At 48.7% G+C, this 19,906-nt stretch overlaps 1 protein-coding gene across 2 annotated transcripts in view; it reads left to right on the top strand.

The window, feature by feature from the left end:
• Nucleotides 1–218: 218 nt before the first annotated feature.
• RCSD1 (RCSD domain containing 1) overlaps nucleotides 219–19,906 on the top strand; it is a 67,638-nt gene continuing 47,950 nt past the window's right edge. Inside the window, exons 1-3 of one of the 2 annotated variants that reach the window (XM_027086412.1) lie at nucleotides 219–387; nucleotides 1,222–1,258; nucleotides 2,430–2,610. In XM_027086412.1, the coding sequence (XP_026942213.1) occupies nucleotides 306–387; nucleotides 1,222–1,258; nucleotides 2,430–2,610 (300 nt within the window). In that variant the 5' untranslated portion in view covers nucleotides 219–305. The remainder of the gene's footprint in view (nucleotides 388–1,221; nucleotides 1,259–2,429; nucleotides 2,611–19,906) is intronic. The other variant, XM_027086414.1, reaches the window with a different exon arrangement.

The following is a 19,906-nucleotide window of genomic DNA, read 5'->3' as shown; positions in this document are numbered from 1 at the left end:
CATCCCACCCTGAATGTTCTGAGACCCAGGAGCATGGTGGAGGCCGAGCTTATTTGTGTTGTGCGTCATGGGTTCTTACATGGCTGAGGGAAGTCCTGAGCAGGGCATGGGCTACAGCCGCAAGTCACCTTGAGTAATTGTGATGCTAAGTCTAACGGTTTCTTTCGGGTAGGCACTTCCGCCATCCTGTTTGTGAAGCAGAAACCTGTGCTGGGACAGCCCTGTTCTGAGCAGAAAGGAGGACTAGATGGAGGCAAAAAGGAAAATGCCCCATGAGTCACAGTTAGAAGATATGGGAAGAGACTATGCTCCCATCACCAACTCAGTCCTGCACCTTTAAAAAGAAGAAAAGGAAAAAGAATCACAAGCACGAGTATGCATTGCAAGGTACCAAGAAACTTCCTTTCTTGCTGCCAACTCTGCCCTAGTGCCCTCACCTCTGTAGCTGTGTGGCTGGAATGGGAAGGGACTCACCATTAATTCCTGGGAGTGCAGGCCCCATTCACTGGGCCTTAGAATGCCTGGCAATAAAAGAAATATTGGGTCCCTATTCATTTGAGCTTGTACATGAGGCTAAGCATTATAAAAGTAGCTACTGTTTTCAGAGTGCCTACCAAACTATGTAGGTGAGGCAAATGAGAATCAGAGTGGGTAAGCGACTTGTCTCAGAAAACAGAGCTAGAAAGTAGAAGAGCTGGAATTAAACCTTCAATCTGTTTCTGAAATCAAGGGTCTTTACGCTCAGCTGAGTTAAGTGAACTAGAAAACACTTTGGCATTAGCGCTGTTAGTGTTTTTTGTTTTTTGTGGGGGTTTTTTTGTGGTACACGGGCCTCTCACTGTTGTGGCCTCTCCCGTTGCAGAGCACAGGCTCCGGACGCGCAGGCTCAGCGGCCATGGCTCACAGGCCCAGCCGCTCCACGGCATGTGGGACCTTCCCAGACCGGGGCATGAACCCGTGTCCCCTGCATCGGGAGGCGGACTCTCAACCACTGTGCCACCAGGGAAGCCCGGGCTGTTTGTGTTTAGAAAGACAAGCCTTAGAAGATTCTACAGGGAAGAGGTCATATTTCTAAGGCTGGTACCCAAAGAAGCAATCTAAGTGCCCGAAAGTCTGCAGGTCATGCTGGGTTAAGGAGCAGAATCAGGGCAGTTCTTTGCAGTGTGAGCAAACTCTCAGCTGGTTTCTTTGATCAGTTTCTCCATATATCTTTCTTCACAGTGCTGGTGATCACCTGGCCCACTGTCTCTTTCCCAGGGTGAGTTGGGTCAGGGTTTGGGGTAGGGGTGGGGACGCAAGAACACTGTAGAAAGACACAGAGGCATCCCTGCCAGACGATGCCCTTCACACTCACAGGTCCCTGAAGGCATTCCCCCTCTGCTTCTCTGCGAGCAGTTGGGGGGGATCCAGAAGGGGCACCTAGAGCTGATGGCCAGTGTACGAACTGGTAGCAGAGAGAGAAGCTGCTCCAGATTCCAGTTCCCCTGTTCCTCCCATGCAGCTTTGTTTTCTTCAGCCTCCTTGCTGCCCAGAGAGCTGGGATGGCCCTGGGGGAGGATTGCTATGTTGGGCCTATGGGAATCGGAAGTTCAGGATCTTGTCCTTTGCGCTCTTTCTTAGAGTACAATTAGGAACAGCAAAAGGGCCCTAAGGCAACAAGAAGCTTATGGGGGCTGAAATTCCACAAAATCGAACACATCAATCATTCGGGGAGAGAGAAAGACTGCTGCAGGGAGCTTGGAAAACTGCTTGGATTGCTTGTTTTTCGCTTCCTCCTCCTCTTCCTGATACATAGATGAGAGATGGATAGATTGAGAGTGGTTTCCTGAGAATCTGAGTCTGCGAGGTGGAGAGGAAAAGAGATGACAGAGGGGAAGGCGGTCGACGCCGTCCAACACTGAGCATTGAACGCACTGTCTGAACAGCCCCTCGGGGGGGGGGGGGGGGGGGGGGGGGCAGTGGGAGAACAACGTGTCAATCAGGGAGGGTTCTCACTCTCCGCCCAGGAACGCCAGGAAAACTAGGTATGCTGTGAGTGCAAGTTTTCTTTAAATGAGGAAAGACAGGGGGTAGGAATGTACATAAAAGAAGTAAATAGAAAAGACGGGAGATAAAAAGAATGAAAGAACGACTCTAACCTCTAGGGCAAGAAAAATGAAAAGAGGCATGTTAAAGGAGGAAGAGGTGAAGAAGGACTGACACCGGGGCAAAGACCAGGGTCTTGGAGAAACTAAGAGAGAAAGAGGGGCCAGGCGGCTGTCCCATCCCCATGTTTGGGCAGATTAATGGAGTTGTGGCTCCCTCGCTTGCGTCCTGCCCCGGGAGGGGACAGTATCTGTTTAGATTTGTGTCTAAATTTAAACCCTGATCGCCGGCCTCCTTGCTCCTCCCTCCCCCTCCCCCTCCTCCTTCCTCGTTCTCTAGCGCAGGGCGCGGGCGGCCCGAGCAGTCCCGCAGCCAGCGAGCCGGGCGCGCAGCCGCCCACTTGCGCTGTGCCCGCCGCAGCCGAACCCGGCCCAGGCGGGAGCCGAACGGAGAGCGGGGATCGCGAGCCCCGGCCAGAGCGAGCGCGCGCGGCCGCCGCCGAGTCGGCACCTGGAGGACATGGAGGTAAAGGAGGCGGTGGCGCGCGGGCAGGGCGGCGAGCGGGGCCGGGATCCGAGCGGGGAGCCGGGAGCACCGGGCTCATTGCTGCCGCCCCGGGAGCACGGCGAATGCCCGCCGCTCCCACGCCTCCTGGCCAACTCTGGAGGCTCGCCCCTGGTCCTACCTAGGGGACCCCTCTGAGCAGGCAGGGGGTCGGCGGGGGAAGACCTCAGGGAGAGGGGAGGGGCCTTTCTAGAGATACAGGTATTTTGCTTAGGGACCTAAATGCTTCAGATAAAAAAAAAGTGCTGTAAACTTTGTAAATGGTCAAACGTGCGACCAGAAACTCTCCAGAAAGCAGAAGCCGCTGGATCTGAAGATGTGGGTATTGAAAGAGAAACAGAACTGTTAACGTGAGGCACTTTTTTTGACCAGTCCGTTGGCTTCCCTTTTCGATGAACATTGGACTTTTTAGAGTCCGGTCGCCCTCTTGCTTCTCAAGTCCCGCTTCTGTCGGTCACATCTTTCAGAACTTTCTGCAAAGCTCCCCTCGTGGGCAAATGGCGCTCCTTCTGATTAGACTTCAGACTCCCCTGTATGTCCTTGCGTGCATGGGAGTGTGCTGGCCACATATCTGTGGGGGGGCTGCAGGGTGAAGCCCACCACTGCCCGGCCTGGGATTTTCCTGGGACCGCTCCAGTGGGATCCAGGAACCACACTCCAGTGGAGGAGTGGCCGGGTGTATTCCCCTCCTCCCTGCCTTCTCCACATCCTGAGGCTTCCCCAGATTTTCCCCTTGAAACTGAGTCCTGACATTTAGCCCTAAACCAGTCTTAGCCAGACTTCGGCTTGCTTTTGAAAAGAAGAAAAGAGAAGGTGTGAACGTTACCTAGCTTTCAAGGTGATTCCCACCCTTTTCAAAAGGTGAACTGCTGCTTCCAAGGCTGTGGTCAGCACTCTCAAGATTCAGTTCTGCTAGCTCTTCCCAGCTCCTGGCTCTACACCAGAGCCCAGGTTGGCTCTTCCAAGCGAACCTCACTGCTTGACCTACAAAGCACTGTGACTTCTCTGTGAGGGCAATAGGTCTGTCCTGGGCAGTTGCATTTAGGCATCCAGCTCTACCAGTTGTCTTCAGGGATCACCCTCAGGGAGGCCTTATAAAGTGCAGGGGACTGTGGGATCCACCAGAGGCTGAGATAGACCTTCTGGAAACAACTGTAAACTGGCGAAACTCCACGCAGATTAGGGCTGGGAAAGGGTGGGAGGGAAGCCCAGCAGTGGGTGTTCACAAGTCTACTCAAAGATAGCCCAGAGCGATAAGATCCTCTCTGGCTGGCTACAGCTTCAGGGCAGAGGAGGGAGATGGCCCCGGGGATGCCCACGGGCTGAGTGAAGGTTCCTGAAGAAGTTGCTTTAGGAGTGGGTTTCCTCCTCTGAAAGTACAGGGTGCCTCAGGCCCCCAGGTAGAGGTACAGTGCGATTTAGGACCTGTCTAATCTCTTGCAGAAATGGATGGAAGATGAGAGCAAAGATTTAGGCTTAAAAGCAGGTTGCTTGCTGCTTGAGGGCCAAATGCAAGTTTGAACTTTGTTCTCGGAAGACACAAGGGACTCCTTCCTAAGGTACTTTTTTCTCCCTCAGTTGAGGAAGGAACAGTGTGTGGCAGAGGCCCTGAAACTGCCGCTTAAGCAACTTCCTGTGTTTGGGGGGTGGTGAAAAGAGAAGGTCCTCCAGTGTACAAACCAAGACATGTAGTCATTGATGGGGGATTCTACCAAGATGGGGGCATTGCTTGGCCAGCCAGGAAGCCTGTCAGTTCGCGCCGAGTCTGTACAGGGCATGGGTTTGCTGGTTGGCAGTGACTGCTCTTGAAGTTCTTTTGTCAAAATGCCTGGAAAAAGAACTGCAACTGCTAGCGCTGGTAAATGAAGTAAAAAGGAAACCAAGGGGCTGGAGAAGTGACGTTTCTCAGCCAGGACGTAAACTTTTCATGGTGGGACATGATATGCAGGAGTGAGATTTGGGAATTCCTGAAAAATCTCATAGTAAAACCCTCTTTTGAGAGGTGAAACCCACTTTTGAGACATGCAAGGACCACTATATTTGGTGAGAAATTGAGTTATATTACTTCCCAGTACTAGGAATTTAAACCAGGCCAACAAGAGTTACTCAGCATTCATTCTCTAGAGCCCACTTGCCTACTGGAAGTCTTTGGGAAATCTTTTCTTTTTTTTTCTTTTCTTTTTTTTTTTTGCGGTATGCGGGCCTCTCACTGTTGTGGCCTCTCCCGTTGCGGAGCACAGGCTCCGGACGCCCAGGCTCAGCGGCCATGGCTCACGGGCCCAGCCGCTCCGCGGCATGTGGGATCTTCCCGGACTGGGGCACAAACCCGTGTCCCCTGCATCGGCAGGCGGACTCTCAACCACTGCGCCACCAGGGAAGCCCAATCTTTTCTTTTTTTAAGTTACTTTACTGCTATCAACATCAATCATTATTTCAGCCCTCTTTAAGCCCTCTGCAATAAACAAGATAAAGATGCCTTTTAAAAGTTCACAATCCAATAGGGAAAATGAGACTTACCATTATATCTTGTCATGCATATAATTTTCAAATGCTTAAGTGCCAAAGGTATGGCAGTTGCAGACCAAAAGTTCCATAGTATTTCAGTGTTTCTATTAAGTCTCAGAAGAAGTCATAAAAGAAAGGTAGGTGGTGAGGATGAGAAGGCATAAGGAATAGGTGCCCGGAGAACATGCCAGCTTTGTGTAGGAAAGCAGGCCAGTTGGCTGGAGAGGAAAGTGGGGAAGCAGAGAGAGAAAAAAATGAAAGTAATAAGATAAAAACCACAGGGCCTCTGAGTATAGTGGATGCTGGCCAAGTGGGTGAGTGGGAGCTGGAATTCAAGCCATCTGGAAGAAAGGGTTACTTTTTCTTTGTAAAAAGTCTCCTTGCCTAGCTGTGCCCCAAAGGGGGCCTTTTTCTAATTTAGGCAGAGGCCAGCTGCAGCCCTCAAGGCCAGATAGTGAATGGCCCTGGATTCTGCTCCATGGACAGTAGGAAACTGAGTGGTGTTGAGTAAGATGGCGGCCACCATGTAGCAGGGATGATATGGCAGAAACACCAATGCGTAGAGTGAGCCAGGAAACCAGACTCAGGAGCTTCTCTGAGAGTCCAGGCATATTCTGACTTTGAGAGAGAGCAAGAATGGAAAAGATGGAAGAGTAAAGGCCACGTGTTATAAGAGAAACCAGAACTGACTTCTGTGTTTGAGCCTGCCAGGGTGCCCAGATGAGTAGGGTTCTCTAAGATGCCAAGGAGAATGGCAGTATTGTTTTTATGCCTCTATAAGCCTTTTGTAGGCAGGGACTGTCTTATTGGTCTTTAGGTCTCCAGAGATTTGCACAGTGCCTAGATAATCATATAATTTCTCGAGAAGAACTTGCTTGATAAATGAATTGACAGAAACAGGGAACTCTTCCCCTCTCAGCCTGCAGCTCCAATATCTCTACCTTGGGAACCTTCACAGATGCCCTCAGACTCTACAGAACTCTCGACACTTTTTTCAAACTGAATTAGAGTACCAGGCAGAACTGTATCTGCTTACCTGGCTCTCTTCCTGGAAAATTCCTTGAGGACTGGGGCCATATCTTATGTATCTAGGGCTTGATGGCACGCAAATGCTTGTTGAATGAGTAAATAAATGGTTGAAGATGGGAGAAAGATCAGATATTTTTTTAAAAAAAGAAAACAAGGTTTAGATAGGTTAGTTTCGATTGTTCTAAGCAGGAATGTCCAGCACTCCATGAGAAGTACAGACCTCTTATAATGAAAATATGATTCTTCTCTAGAAGAGATAATAGGTGAAGTTACTCTGGATAGGAACCCAGAAGGGAGAAATATATAATAAAGAAAGAGCTGGAGACTTCGGACATCAAAATTAAACTAATATTCTTAGTTGCTTAAATACAAATTGTAGGCAGTACCAAATAACCTGAGAGTGCTTGCAAAAGTTTAATTAAGACACAGACCTACTAGAGAATGGACTTGAGGATTCGGGGAGGGGGAAGGGTAAGCTGTGACAAAGTGAGAGAGTGGCACAGACATATATACACTACCAAACGTAAAATAGATAGCTAGTGGGAAGCAGCCGCATAGCACAGGGAGATCAGGTCGGTGCTTTGTGACCACCTAGAGGGGTGGGCTAGGGAGGGTGGGAGGCAGGGAGATGCAAGAGGGAAGAGATATGGGAACATATGTGTATGTATAACTGATTCACTTTGTTATAAAGCAGAAACTAACACACCATTGTAAAACAATTATACTCCAATAAAGATGTAAAAAAAATAAGTTTAATTTTCCACTGAACAAGTAATGAATTTCTAATTTAGATGAAGACAGTTAAGGAGCCCTTTTCCTTAAGGTAACTCCAAGTTCTTTCCAGATATTATTTGTCATTCATCCATTTGTTCAGTGTTTACTGAGCATTTATTTTGTACTAGATCTTGTGCAGTAAATGTTAATTAAATATTGGGCTATCATGTCTTTTCATCCTCACAGACTATCAGTATTACTGATGATGGGTTTGTGTGTATGTGTACATGCTGGTACATATAATGTGTTCACTTGGTAACCTACTTTTTCAATGATATCTTTTTACTTCTTTAATTTTTTTTTTTTTTCTTTTTGACTGCACCAGGAAGCTCGGAGTCCTAACCACTGGACCGCCAGGGAATTCCCATACTTCATTAAATATCTTCTACCACAATTTCACCAACAGCCTTTGCTGGTTCTGGACCCAGCCTGTCACTGAGCCATATGTTGGCTGCTGGCTGGAGCCCACGGGTCATAATTAGGGATTGCTTGGCCTCTGGGAGCTGGAGCTTGGCTGGTGGACTTGCAGGCCTGGCCAAGTACCCCGCACATTCCTGTCTGGCTCCCACTCTGTGGGACCCTCTAAGTACCACTGGCTTCCACTTAACAGACACTTGCATTCACTGGACCGCAATGACAGGGGGAAGTTCGGGTAGGCAGACTGGAAGGGCCCAGGCGCTATCGCAGGAGGGGGTGAGCATGCATTCCTGGAGCGGAGTCAGGTTTCAGAGCCCAATCCGCAGCGTGGCTCCTCGCAGCCAGGCGAGCCAGAGTCTGGCGAGCGCGGTTCCGTGGGAAATCTGAACACTGGCGGCTCAGCAGCCCGGTAATCTTATCAGGGCCTCAAGAGAACGTTTCGGTTCCAGAGAAATCTGAAGGCAGATCTGCCTTCCTAAAGTAATAGTTTTGGGTTTGCAGAGTCAGCTTGACCACCTCTACTCAACTCATTAGAATTTGAACATCTCAGAGCTCTGGGTGGAACGAAACAATCTCTAATTGCCATACTGTAAAGGAGAAAACAAGAAGCAGAGACTGAGGCTGCCTGGGGATTTAGGCACCAATGGACCTTTGGAAAGCCAACAGCTTGCAATTTTTCTCTCACCTGGGGAGGAGTAGTTCAGCCTAAACTTTAAGAGGTAGAATTGTCAGTTTCATCACAAAATCAATATCCACCTCATGTTTGGCCTTCAGAGAGTTATGTAGAAGTTTTTAATCTCTCTCTGCAGAAGAAGATACAATGAAACTGCTAATACAGTACTAAGGCTTGGTCACCAGCATCAGTATTATTGCTCTAGGGCCCTACAGGGGCTCATCTCCCCAGTAGATCTACCTGAGTCACGCCAGGGGGGACACTGCCCTCATACCGTGGTCTTTTGGGGAGTGAGCTCCCCATCTTTTTCCTTTTGGGTTTCCTGAATATCTATCTCCTGGGCATTGTGGGAAATGACTGCTGAGCCGCTGAGGCTCACCTGTAAAGTCTCACTTGCATGGGTCAAATCTCATCTTGAGGGAAGGGGCTCCAGCCTCTGCAATTTCAAGCTCTGGCGCCTCCATAGGAGAGGTGAGATGGCCATTCAGGGCCTTTACACCTGTAAGAGACCCTCCTGAGATGCCATCAGAGCCCATCCTTAATGGAGAACGTTGTGGACCCCAGGCTGGAAGCACTGAGAAGTTCCAGACCTTGGAACTGGACATTCTCTCCACCCAAGATGCCCTTCATTTTGAACCTGCTTGTAACCATATTGGGGCCACCTTCTTGGCCTTGGGGTAGCAATCACATACCTCTCTTAAGCTGGATATTCCATAATCGATTGATAGCAAGTCATAGGACACCACACACTAGCTCTTTTAATTAGGTCCAACAGACATGCGTTGAGGCCGTACTGCTTGGCAGGCAGTGGAGATACTTGGCAGGCAGCGGAGATACGAAGATGAATGTTTCACCCTGCTGGTCTCTGAAGAGCTCAGGTCTAAGAAGGGGGGTAACCACCTACAGGCGTGTGGAGAACAGGAGTTTGAGTTCATGTGGACAGAGGAGAGGTGTCATACCCCGCCTGGGGTTCAGGGGGCTTCCTGTGAGAGATGTTTCTAAGTGGAGTCTGGAGGGATGCGTAGGAGTTGATCAAGTGCAGACATTTGGGAAGAGCCTTCCAGTCAGAGGGAATGACGAGCAAAGCACTGATGCTAGCAACAACATGGTATGAGTTACCAGCGGTTCGTTTCTGGAGGATAAAGCAAGATAAAGGTATTTGAAGTTGGGGGACTAGATGAGGGATAAGAGAAATATAAGTTACAGTTCCTGCCATAAAAGGAGCTCTCTTCTGTTTGGGGAAACAAGATATACACATATGACACAACAGAAAAAAATACGAGATTGTATCCTGATAAGCTCTCAGGTGTGTGGGAGTTCAAAGTCAGCTTCTCTAATGGAAGCTACAGAGAACTTGCTTCCTGTGCTGGGGATTCCCCCTACAAGTGTGGCTCTTCCCAGGCCCCCTGGCAGCCCTGATGGTGCACAGCTAACAGGGGATCTCAACCCAGTGATTAGCACACTCGGCCTGGGACCTGCACTTAAAAGCTTTTGCTGAGGATATCTAATTTGAAATAGGCTCCAGGCCCCAAGGGAATGCCTTTGGTCAGCCCCAAGGCCCTCTTGCTTTCTCTGGCAGAAAGAGGCCTCTGGGAATAAACCACATTCACACAAAAAATCTCCTCTTTCAATTCACACCTCCACCTGCAGCCCCACTCATTCCTCCCACTGTGATCACACATCCTGTGCATGCTCCAAGAAGCCAGCATTTCTCCTTTTTGTCCAAAGGCAGAACCGGGACAAGCTGAGGTGGGCCCAGGAACAGCAGCCAGCCGCGTGCATCAGCCTGGGCTGGGCCCAGCGGAACAGTGCAACATAAACGAGAAGCTGAGCCTTGTGGCTTGCTATTACACAACCCAAGCACCCACACCAGAGGTCACAGAGAAGTTACATCTCTCAACATGCCATAGAGGGCTTCCAGCTTCCTTGGGGCCTCCCTGCTAGACCCTTACCCTCCATAGTTCATTCCAAGCACATGAGCCAGATGGACAGTTCTCCTACCTTGATGGGGCCATGCACACCACGCACACACCCCCGCCTCCATCTCTGAAATACATGTCCAGGCTTCAGGCTTCTGGCTTGTCTTGCTTTCGAGATATGTTTTGATGGATAATAGGAAATCCATTTCTGAGCATCCACACTGATGTCGGTGTGGGAGAAACCTAAAGCTTGCTGCATGGTAATCACTACCACTTGTTGAATGCCTACTTATATACAGAAGTTTTGCATAAGTTTATCTTTTTAATCCTCATAAAGTCCTATTCCATCTGTTTTCTCTTTTTTTTAAGGGTTTTTTTTTTTAACTTATTTGATTTTTGGCTGCGTTGGGTCTTCGCTGCTGCGCGCGGGCTATCTCTGGTTGTAACGAGCGGGGACTGCTCTTCACTGCGGTGCGCAGGCTTCTCATTGCGGTGGCTTCTCTTGTTGTGGAGCACGGGCTCTAGGAGCGCAGGCTTCAGTAGTTGTGGCATGCGGGCTCCGTAGTTGTGGCACATGGGCTTAGCTGCTCCACGGCATGTGGGATCATCCTGGACGAGGGCTTGAACCCGTGTCCCCTGCATGGGCAGGCGGATTCTTAACCACTGCGCCACCAGGGAAGCCCCTTTATCATTGTTCTAAGCAACAAGTGCCAAGAGATCCGGAGCTAAGTCTGGGAGGGCCCCACCCCACCAGGGGCAGTACTACACCCTGTCCTACTAGCCTTCCTTTCTGTGATGCCCTCAAGGGGTCTCTCTGGAGGAGTCCTTGGCCCCTGCTGCCTAGTCATGCCTGAATCCCCTCACAAAAGCCTGAATTGAAGTACTTGGGAGGAGAGGAACAAGGATGATTCCAAGCCCTTGTGGAAATGCATGGGAGACTCAGAGGGGTCCCAGTGCTCCAGGCTACTATAGACTGAATGCCAAAGTGCTGCCCAGATGGGCATCTAAAACCAGTGGAGTTGGCAGATGCATGAGTTTGCTAGGACTGTCATAACACGTGACCACAAATGAGGTCACAGAAATCTATTCTCTCACAGTTCTGGAGGCCAGATATCTGAAATCAAGGTGTCACAGGAGACCCTAGGGGAGAATCCATTCCACACCTCCTATAGCTCCTCGTGGTTGTGGCTTTCTTGGCTTGTGGCCACTCTAGTCTTTGCCTCTTGTTCACTTCACCTGCTCTGTGAGTCTCTCATAGGGACATGTGTCATTGGATTTAGGACCCACACTGATAAGCCAGGATGATTTCAGGATGAAGAGCTACTTAAGATTATCTGGGATCAGGATTTCCCTGCTGGTCCAGTGGTTAAAACTCTGCTTTCCAATGCAGGGTGTGCGGGTTCAGTCCCTGGCCAGGGAACTAAAATCTCACATGCCTTGGGGTGTGACCAAAAATTAAAAAAAAAAAAAAAAAGATTATCTGGGATCATCTCCACCCTCAGAGAAGATTGTGCCTAGCAAGATTATAGAATTAGGGCTTCCCTGGTGGCGCAGTGGTTGAGAGTCCACCTGCCGATGCAGGGGACACGGGTTCGTGCCCTGGTCCGGGAAGATCCCACATGCCGCGGAGCGGCTGGGCCCGTGAGCCATGGCCGCTGATCCTGTGCGTCCGGAGCCTGTGCTCTGCAGCGGGAGAGGCCACAGCGGTGAGAGGCCCGCGTACCGCAAAAAAAAAAAAAAAAAATCAATGAAATAGACATAAGCCATTAGGTGCAGCTGTTTAAAATGTTTCTCAAATATCTTAGCCCCAGAACAGCCAATACCATAGGCCATGCCATCAAGAGAGACGGCTTACAGGCATCCTTTTTGATTTGGAAGTGCTCTCCCATAGTGAATAGGGAATCTATGCCTTTTTCTACATGTAGTTATATAACACTCGGAATTGCCTTCTTTTCCCCTATAAGCCTGTACATAAGCCCTGCCCTTGGTGCCTAAGGAAGGGGTTAGTGAAAGTCAGCCTGTGAATAACATGGACATTAGGCAATGGAATTTGAAGGAAATGGAAACACCAGGTTGCCTTCTGCCCTCTGTTCTTTTTAGGTTTCCTTTGTTGGTTGATTGCATCTGGGATAGGCCAAGGGTGTTGCTGTGTAGAGAGATAAACCATGAGACCTGAGTTTCAGGTCCAGAGTCAGTGACTAGCCTTAGGGTTCTTGTTGGTCCCTCCATCTGTAAAACTGGTACCTGCTTTCCCTACCTTATAGGGCTATTTTGAAAAGGAAGTAAGATCATGCATCATAAATAAGATACGTTTTAAATTTTTTATTTATTTTATTTATTATTTTTGGTTGCGTTGGGTCTTTGTTGCTGTGTGCGGGCTTTCTCTAGTTGCTGCGAGCGGGGGCTACTCTTCATTGCAGTGCGCAGTCTTCTCATTGCCGTGGCTTCTCTTGTTGTGGAGCACGGGCTCTGGGTGCGTGGGCTTCAGTAGTTGTGGCACACAGGCTCAGTAGTTGTGGCTCGTGGGCTCTAGAGTGCACGCTCAATAGTTGTGGCACACGGTCTTAGTTGCTCCATGGCATGTGGGATGTTCCCGGACCAGGGCTCAAACTGTGTCCCCTGCATTGTCAGGTGGGTTCTTAACCACTGCACCACCAGGGAAGCCCAAGATACTTTTATAAAGTACTTTAAGGTACTTTATGAAAGTACCTTAGAAAGGTAAAATATCCCATAAAGTCATGGTGGTATGATTATTAATATCTATTACATAGAGATTGTGCAAAATTGTAACAACCCTGAGTGTCTTCTGTAAGAAAACTCCGGTGTTCTCTTTGCCTAATAGAAGGTGGCAGAGGGAGTACAAAGAAGGTGGTGTTGGAGAATATGAGCAAAACTAAGGCTTCCATTATGGACCAAAAAGGATACACAAAAGAGGCTTTGATTTGTGCAGTGGTGATAAGGAAAATACTTTACAATTCTGCCGTGCTTTTTTGTCAAAGCACTTTCCCATATCTCTTAATTTAAAGCTCTAAAAATTCCCATCGTTGGCTCTAGTATGCTACAATGAACATAGTACAGTTGAACCTTGAACAACATGGGTTTGAACTGCATGGGTCCACTTATACTTGGATTTCTTTCACTAAGTGCATCGTACTATAGTCCTACATGATCCACAGTTAGTTGAACCCGTGAGTTTAGAACTTTGGATACAGAGGGTTGACTATAAAGTTATACATGGATTTTCACAGATTATTGACTTTGGGGGAAGGAGGGGGTTTCTAACCTTCTCGTTGTTCAAGGGTCAACTGTATGTTTCAACACACCCTTTTGAATGAACACAGGAATGCTTCATATTGCTTCATATTGCTTCAAGGCAGCACAATGTAGGGGTTAAGAGCACAGATCCAGGAGCCAGACAGCTGGATTTGAATCCTGACTTTGCCAGCTACTAGCTTGTGGCCTCTCTGTGCCTTGGTTTTCCCATCTGTAAAAATGGAAATAATCATAGTACCTACATGATTGAATTGTGAGGCTTAAATGAATTAATACCAATGTACCTCAGTATCTACAGGGGATTGGTTCCAGGACCCCACCCCCCTCAGATTCTGTGGATGCTCAAGTCCTTATATAAAATGGTATGGTGTTTACATATAACCTACACACATTCTCCCATATACTTTAAATCATCTCTAGATTACTTACAATACCCAATACAATGTAAATGCTGTGCAAATAGTTGCTGACCCATGGCAAATTCAAGTTTTGCTTTTTGGAACTTTCTGAACATTTTTTTCTGAATATTTTTGACTCACAGTGGTTGAATCTAAGGATACAGAACCTGTGGATACAAAGGGCCAACTGTATTTGTGTAAAGTGTTTAGAACAGTGCCTGGCATATATTTGATGTGATATGATTGTTGAATAACTAAAGTTTTTATAGTCATTTAAAAGAGAATGGCCTCTTTTGCTTTCGGTGCAGCTTTGACTGGGACCCAGGATGGGCTGAAGTTCTCCTCCAGCCTGAGAGTGTTGGGTGGAAGGGTGGTTAGTGCCTGCTGCGTGCTGACCTCTGCTGGTGGAGCTCTCTGGACTTCTGTATGCGGCTGGTCCTCGGAGGCAGTGCTGGAACAGTACCCACATAAGTCCAGACTAGAACCAAGGAAACAGCCCTGGGGGAGCCTTAGGCATGGAACAGCAGCTGCAGGCTCACAGCGCATCCAGGGCCTGCAAGAAGAAGGGAGTATTATTGGCTCAATAAATGCATTTCAAAGAAAGGGAGACAGCAAGTGTATTCTGTGGTTCACCCTGGTAGAGCAGGTGAAATGAGGAGGTAGGAAAAGGGAAGAAGACAGTCCAACTGAAGTATGGCATCCCTTCCTCTTTCTCCTTCTTGCTTACATTGGTCACCCCTTCCCTGACCTGTCCTCACCTTTCACACCTGCATGGGAGTCCCCTGCTGGGGAGCTGAACAGGGTGGGATTCTGTGATTGCAAAGGCAGCTGCAGGGATTGGAGACTGAGAAGCTAACCATTCAGAGCCCTTCTCAGCTGACATCAGTCTCAGCTTGACATCAATCCCGAGCTTCCTGCTGTGCTGAAGGAATTAAGTGCCTTCATATGCCAGCAAGGGTTTTCTGGTTTCTCAGATAGTCAGGGTAGCTCAACCTGCTCTGAATTCATCCTGCCAAAATAATTACTTGCAGTAAGTAAATGCAAGTAAGGGGTTTTGGTAAGATGGACTCAGAGGTGGCTGAGCTACCTAACTCCTAGCGTAGCTTCACTGCACTTTTCTTTTTTAAATAAATTTATTTATTTTATTTTTGGCTGCGTTGAGTCTTTGTTGTTGCACATGGGCTTTCTCTAGTTGCAGGGAGCGGGGGCTCTTTGTTGCGGTGCACAGGCTTCTCATTACGGTGGCTTCTCTTGCTGCGGAGCATGGGCTCTAGGCTCATGGGCTTCAGTAGTTGTGGTGCACGAGGGCTTAGTTGCTGCGCAGCATGTGGGATCTTCCCAGACCAGGGCTCGAACCCGTGTCCCCTGCATTGGCAGGCGTATTCTCAACCACTGCGCCACCAGGAAAGCCCAGCTTCATTGCACTTTGCATCCCAGGTCCTTCCCAAGGGAAGTCTCCAAGGGCAGGCCACCGGGCTCTGTTGTTGGCCCTGGCTTGTTAAACATTTTTGTTAATGACTTGGATGAAAAATAGAAAGAAACCAGATGACCCACAGCTGGGATAGTTAATATGATAGATGACATATTCAAGTTCAAAATGATTTATATAGGATGGTATGCCGGGGCCAAAACCAACATAACGAAATTAAACAGGAATGAACGTCAAGCCCTCTGCTTAGCTTTGGAATGTCAGGCACCAGCGTAGGCCAGACCTGGCTTGGAAATACACACTCATTTGTTCAGTCAATTCCACATATATTTATCAGGCCCACTGTGTGAAAGATGCTGTCTGGATCCTCAGAGGGAGTCAGATATAAAAACAGGATCTCAATAAGCAGAAGGTTTAGTAGCGGTGCAGGGAAGTGATACGATGCATCTCCAAATAAATACAGGATGCCAGGTATGAAGTATCATGTAAGTAACAAGACCACAGGTCTGGGGGTCTTGCTCAGAGACAGATCGTGCTCAGCTGGTGCAACTGGAGAAGGCTTCATGGGAGAGAGTGAGTTCACAGTGGGCACTGAAAACCAGGAGTTTGTTTCTAAGCAGGTGGCTATAGTGAAGGGCAAAGAAGTAACAGTAGTGGGCAGCTAAGTGATAAATTGGGGGAGTGGGGAGCTATGAGTACCCTCAGTGACCGAGTGGGCATGTGTGCACACATGTGTGCGTGAGCGAAACTGCCGAAGAGAGAGGATAAAACTACACTGTGCACAGACAAGAAAGACAGTGTGATAACATGGGCTTTCTTCAGTGGGTACTGAGGGTCTTTGAAAAGGGGGCTTCCGGGATCAAAGGAGCGCTGGAGGCCCGTTCACCTGGCCCCAGTGTGCAGGATGAGTAGGTGGGAGACTCCAGAGGCTGGACTACCAGTTGAGAGGCTAAAGCACCAATGAGGGAGGGCCTTGAGATTGGAAAGGCAATGAAACTGTGGAATAAACTGAGGCAAGGACTCGCACTATTTGGCATTTGGTGGGAGGCTGCCGTGGGTGTTAGGGTTCGAGAGAAAGTGATCAGCGTGACTGCATTTTCAGTCTGGGAGCAAGGAGAAGGATTGGGCTGGCTTGGGTGGCGGAGAGGCTGCATTTCGGTTGAGGCCTTGACGGGACATTCAGAATTGGAAATTCAGAACTGGAGCGTGGAAGGGCATTGGGCTGAGATGGGTTCAGCAGTCATTTGCACAGAAGTGGTCTCTGCAGCCCGAGCAGTGAGAGGCCACTGTAAAGCAAGGAGCAGGCCAAGGACAGTGCTGTGGGCATCCCTCACATCTGAGGAACACCAGGACGACTAAAGTTAGTGAAGGACCAGTTTATGTGCAGAGGGCTGGGAGTTTTCGCTGACCACAAGCTTCCCGTAACCTAACCCTTTTCTTTAAAAAAAAAAAAAAAAAAAAAAAAAAAAGGTTCAGTCTCAGACTTTATCTCTGTATCCCACAAATGTAGGACTTAAAGTTTTTCATCCTGCCCAGATGACCTCTCCAGGACTCTCTGTGTGTTCACATCTCCTTTCCCCTAACCCTCTCTCAGCTCCGGGAATGGAGGCCTCAAGGGAATGGGCCTCAGTACTTCTAGACTGTCACCTGAGGCTGGGATGTGGTAGCCGAGGTTCAGAGAAGGGAGGGAGAGGGGACAGAATTATTTGTCCATTAGGCAAAGGTCTTTTAAGTGCTTTTAGTGGCAATCAGGTCATGGGTCCCACATCAGATTAATTTATAGATGCACAGCCACACACTGGGAAGGTCTGAATGAGGCATGTTCTTGTTATTATTTTAAAAACAATGATAAGACCACAACCAACAAAAAAATCCTTTTTTGAAAATCCTAGGACTTGGTGTTCAGGGGTTTCCCTTTAATTTTAAAATATTACTTTATTATTAAGCTAATGTTAAACATTTTAAGGTAAAATTGTTAGAATTATCATCCTAACACAGCTAATTTTTTTTTCTTGCTCCCTTCTGATCCTCCATTTTACCCCCTTTATCATCAAAAAAAAAAAAAAACTGGGAGAAAAAGACAATACTACTTAATATAATGACTATGTCTTTATTATTTTTAGCCATATATGTAATTCTTACAAAATTATAATAAGTGTCTATACAACTCTGTACTGTATCTTTTCACGTAATGCTATTTCCAAGACAATATCCTTGTTCTACAGAGTCACATTTTCACTTAAAATTTCTGCATGATATTCTATTACACAAATATAACATCATTTAATCATTTTTCTATTTTGGGACATGGCATTTGCTTCCCTTTTCTCCTTATTTTAAATAACATAGCTATAAACAGTACATGTATCTTTTTTTCTTCTCTTGAATAGTTTCTTTGGAAGCAATTCCCAGGAGTGGAATTATTAGGCCAAAGGATATGGTTCTTGGTAAATGTTGCCAAATTAGCCCTGGGCTGCCTTCCTTCTGCAGAGGCTCACTGTACCTGGTACACAAATTGCAGACTTAGCGAGGTGTGCCGGGAAGACAACGTGAGGTGAGAGCGCCCTGTGGAGGCTGGTTCAGCACAGAGCCCCATCTTCCCACTGTACTCCTGTGGGTTCCCCATCCTGCCAACAGGGAGGGGGAGGGGAGGGCAGGAAAGGGGTGTGGACACCCTGGGAAATGAAGCAACCATCTGGACTTCCTGCTGGAGCAGCTGCAGATGATAGGGGAAAATTATGTACCAGCGAGATGGGGGCAGGGCAGAGTGAGCCTGGGGTCACCCAGAACCTCACCCACCATCAAGGATGGAAGCAGAATAGCCTGCTTGGGCTGGCCTCTAGGAAGCAACGACCCGCTCCTAGGAAATCCCTTGCTGTGGTGGGCAAGAGTGGTCTGGGTTAGGGAGGAGAAGCAGTCACCCACTCACTCCCTCACTTCATAAGGATTTCAGGAGTGCCCACTGTGTAAGGTTCTCTGCTGAGAATTCTGGACACAAAAGGGAATACAACTGGGATCCTGCCCTTGGAGAGCCTGCGGTCTAGTAAGGGAATCAGAAGGATAACAGGTGATTATAAGAGTTTGGTCAAGTATGCTGATAAATCTGTGCTCAGGACACAGATTTGGGTATGACCTGGGGGCAGGAAAGACTTCCCAAAGGAGGAAGGTTGAGGAGGGGCTGGAGAGCTGAAGAGGGAAGAGAAGGATGTTGCAGCTGGAGGGAGAGGCAGGAGAGAGGAGGGCATTGGAAGTACAGTTGGATTTAGTGGGTAGGCCATGCTTGACTCCCTAGAACTTGACCTCGGAAGCTCCAGGATTTCCACACAGAGGCCTCTGGAGACACAGTCCTGTTGCACAGGGAGTGCTTACGGGGCTAGCCTTGAAGCTGAACCTGTAGGGCAGGCACACTTCTTAACTTAAACTACTGGGTATGTATTTGGCGTGGCTGCTGAGATTACAGGGAATGTTCAAGCTCTCCAAAGCCACCTCTTTGTGTTGCCACTTGTTTTATTCCCCAAGCTATGGGGAACAGGGGTTAGGTGGTCAGATTTACACTTTAGAAAGTTCACTGTGGCTATGGTCCCCAGAGAATGGATTGGAGAGAGACCTTTAGGGGGCTGTTCAGTCACCTGGACTAACAACCAGGCAAGGTGGGCTTCGGAAAGGACTGGGGGCGGAGGCGGAGAGAGGAGATTGAGCGGGGACCCTTCCTCACAGGCCGAGAACTTTCTACCTAAGCCCTAGCTGAGGACTAAAAAAAGAGGCAGCACGGTTCCCAGGGGCCTGTGCGCTGATGGGGATGCCCAGGTGTGGCCATAGCATTTAAAGGGCATCAGATGTGGGCCTGGGTTTCTTGTGTCTATAATGAAGAGCAGCTCACCTGTGCCTCCTGGGCACATGTGCAGGTACATTGTGTATGCGTGTGGTGGAGGAGAACCAGGTGAGTGTTAACAGTCTAGCTGGAAGAGGCCGGGCATGGTGGTGCAGGAGTTCAGGGCTGTGGACCAAATTCCGTTGCTGTGGAAATTGCTGTGCAGTCTTGAATCAATGGCCCAAGATTTGGGGCTCTCACCAGGATGATAATTCTGTCCCTGCCTGGCTTATTGGGGGGATTATGAGTGAATGTGTTCATCGCCAAGGACTTGGAAGAGGTATAAAGGACTGGACAGATGCAAGGTGTTGTCACCTCTGTGTTTTCAAAAACAGAGGGAAATATCTGGAAATAACTTGGTGCCTCAAAGAGAAGCAGGCGCTCTGGAGCATGTGGGGCAGGGTAGGGGTGAGAGATCTGTGGGGCGTGCACTCCCCTTGGGCCTCTGCTTCCTGCTCTTCTTGTGGCTTTTCTTTGAAGCTCAGAGCAGCTGTTACAGATGAGAGACCAGGTTGGGCCCTGCCCAGATCACTGCTCAGAGGCAGAGGCCGTGTTTGAAGCTACAAAGAGGCAACCAGTGGGGTGGGCAGGACTTCCTGACTCTAGCATGTGGGTCCGTCCCTGGCCTGACACCCCAGGCGCCCACCAGGAGGCCTGGGTCCTGAGGAAAGACCTGCAGTCCACACCAGGGAGACCACTGCCCTGTGCCTCCATGCAACAGCTCTGTTCCAGCCACAGTCAAGGGCAAAGTTCAGGAGCTATAGGGATTCCCCCTCTGTCCAGTGAACTGTTTTGAGTTTTAGAAGCAAAAGCACCAACTAACAGAGCACAGAGGGGAGAGGGCCCAGTAATTGCAGCCCAGCCAATGGCTCTGCTTGTGTGAAGTTAGGCAGTTTTTCTTTTTTTGGCCGCGCCTTGCGGCATGCGGCATCTTAGTTCCTGGACCAGGGATGGAACCCATGCCCCCTG

This window comes from Aethalodelphis obliquidens, unplaced genomic scaffold (assembly GCF_003676395.1).
Source record: "Aethalodelphis obliquidens isolate GAN/ISIS:26980383/991018 unplaced genomic scaffold, ASM367639v1 scaffold55, whole genome shotgun sequence".
Taxonomy (NCBI): domain Eukaryota; kingdom Metazoa; phylum Chordata; class Mammalia; order Artiodactyla; family Delphinidae; genus Aethalodelphis; species Aethalodelphis obliquidens.
The sequence above is the reverse complement of the archived record's forward strand: the minus strand, read 5'-3'. Positions and strand labels throughout refer to the sequence as shown.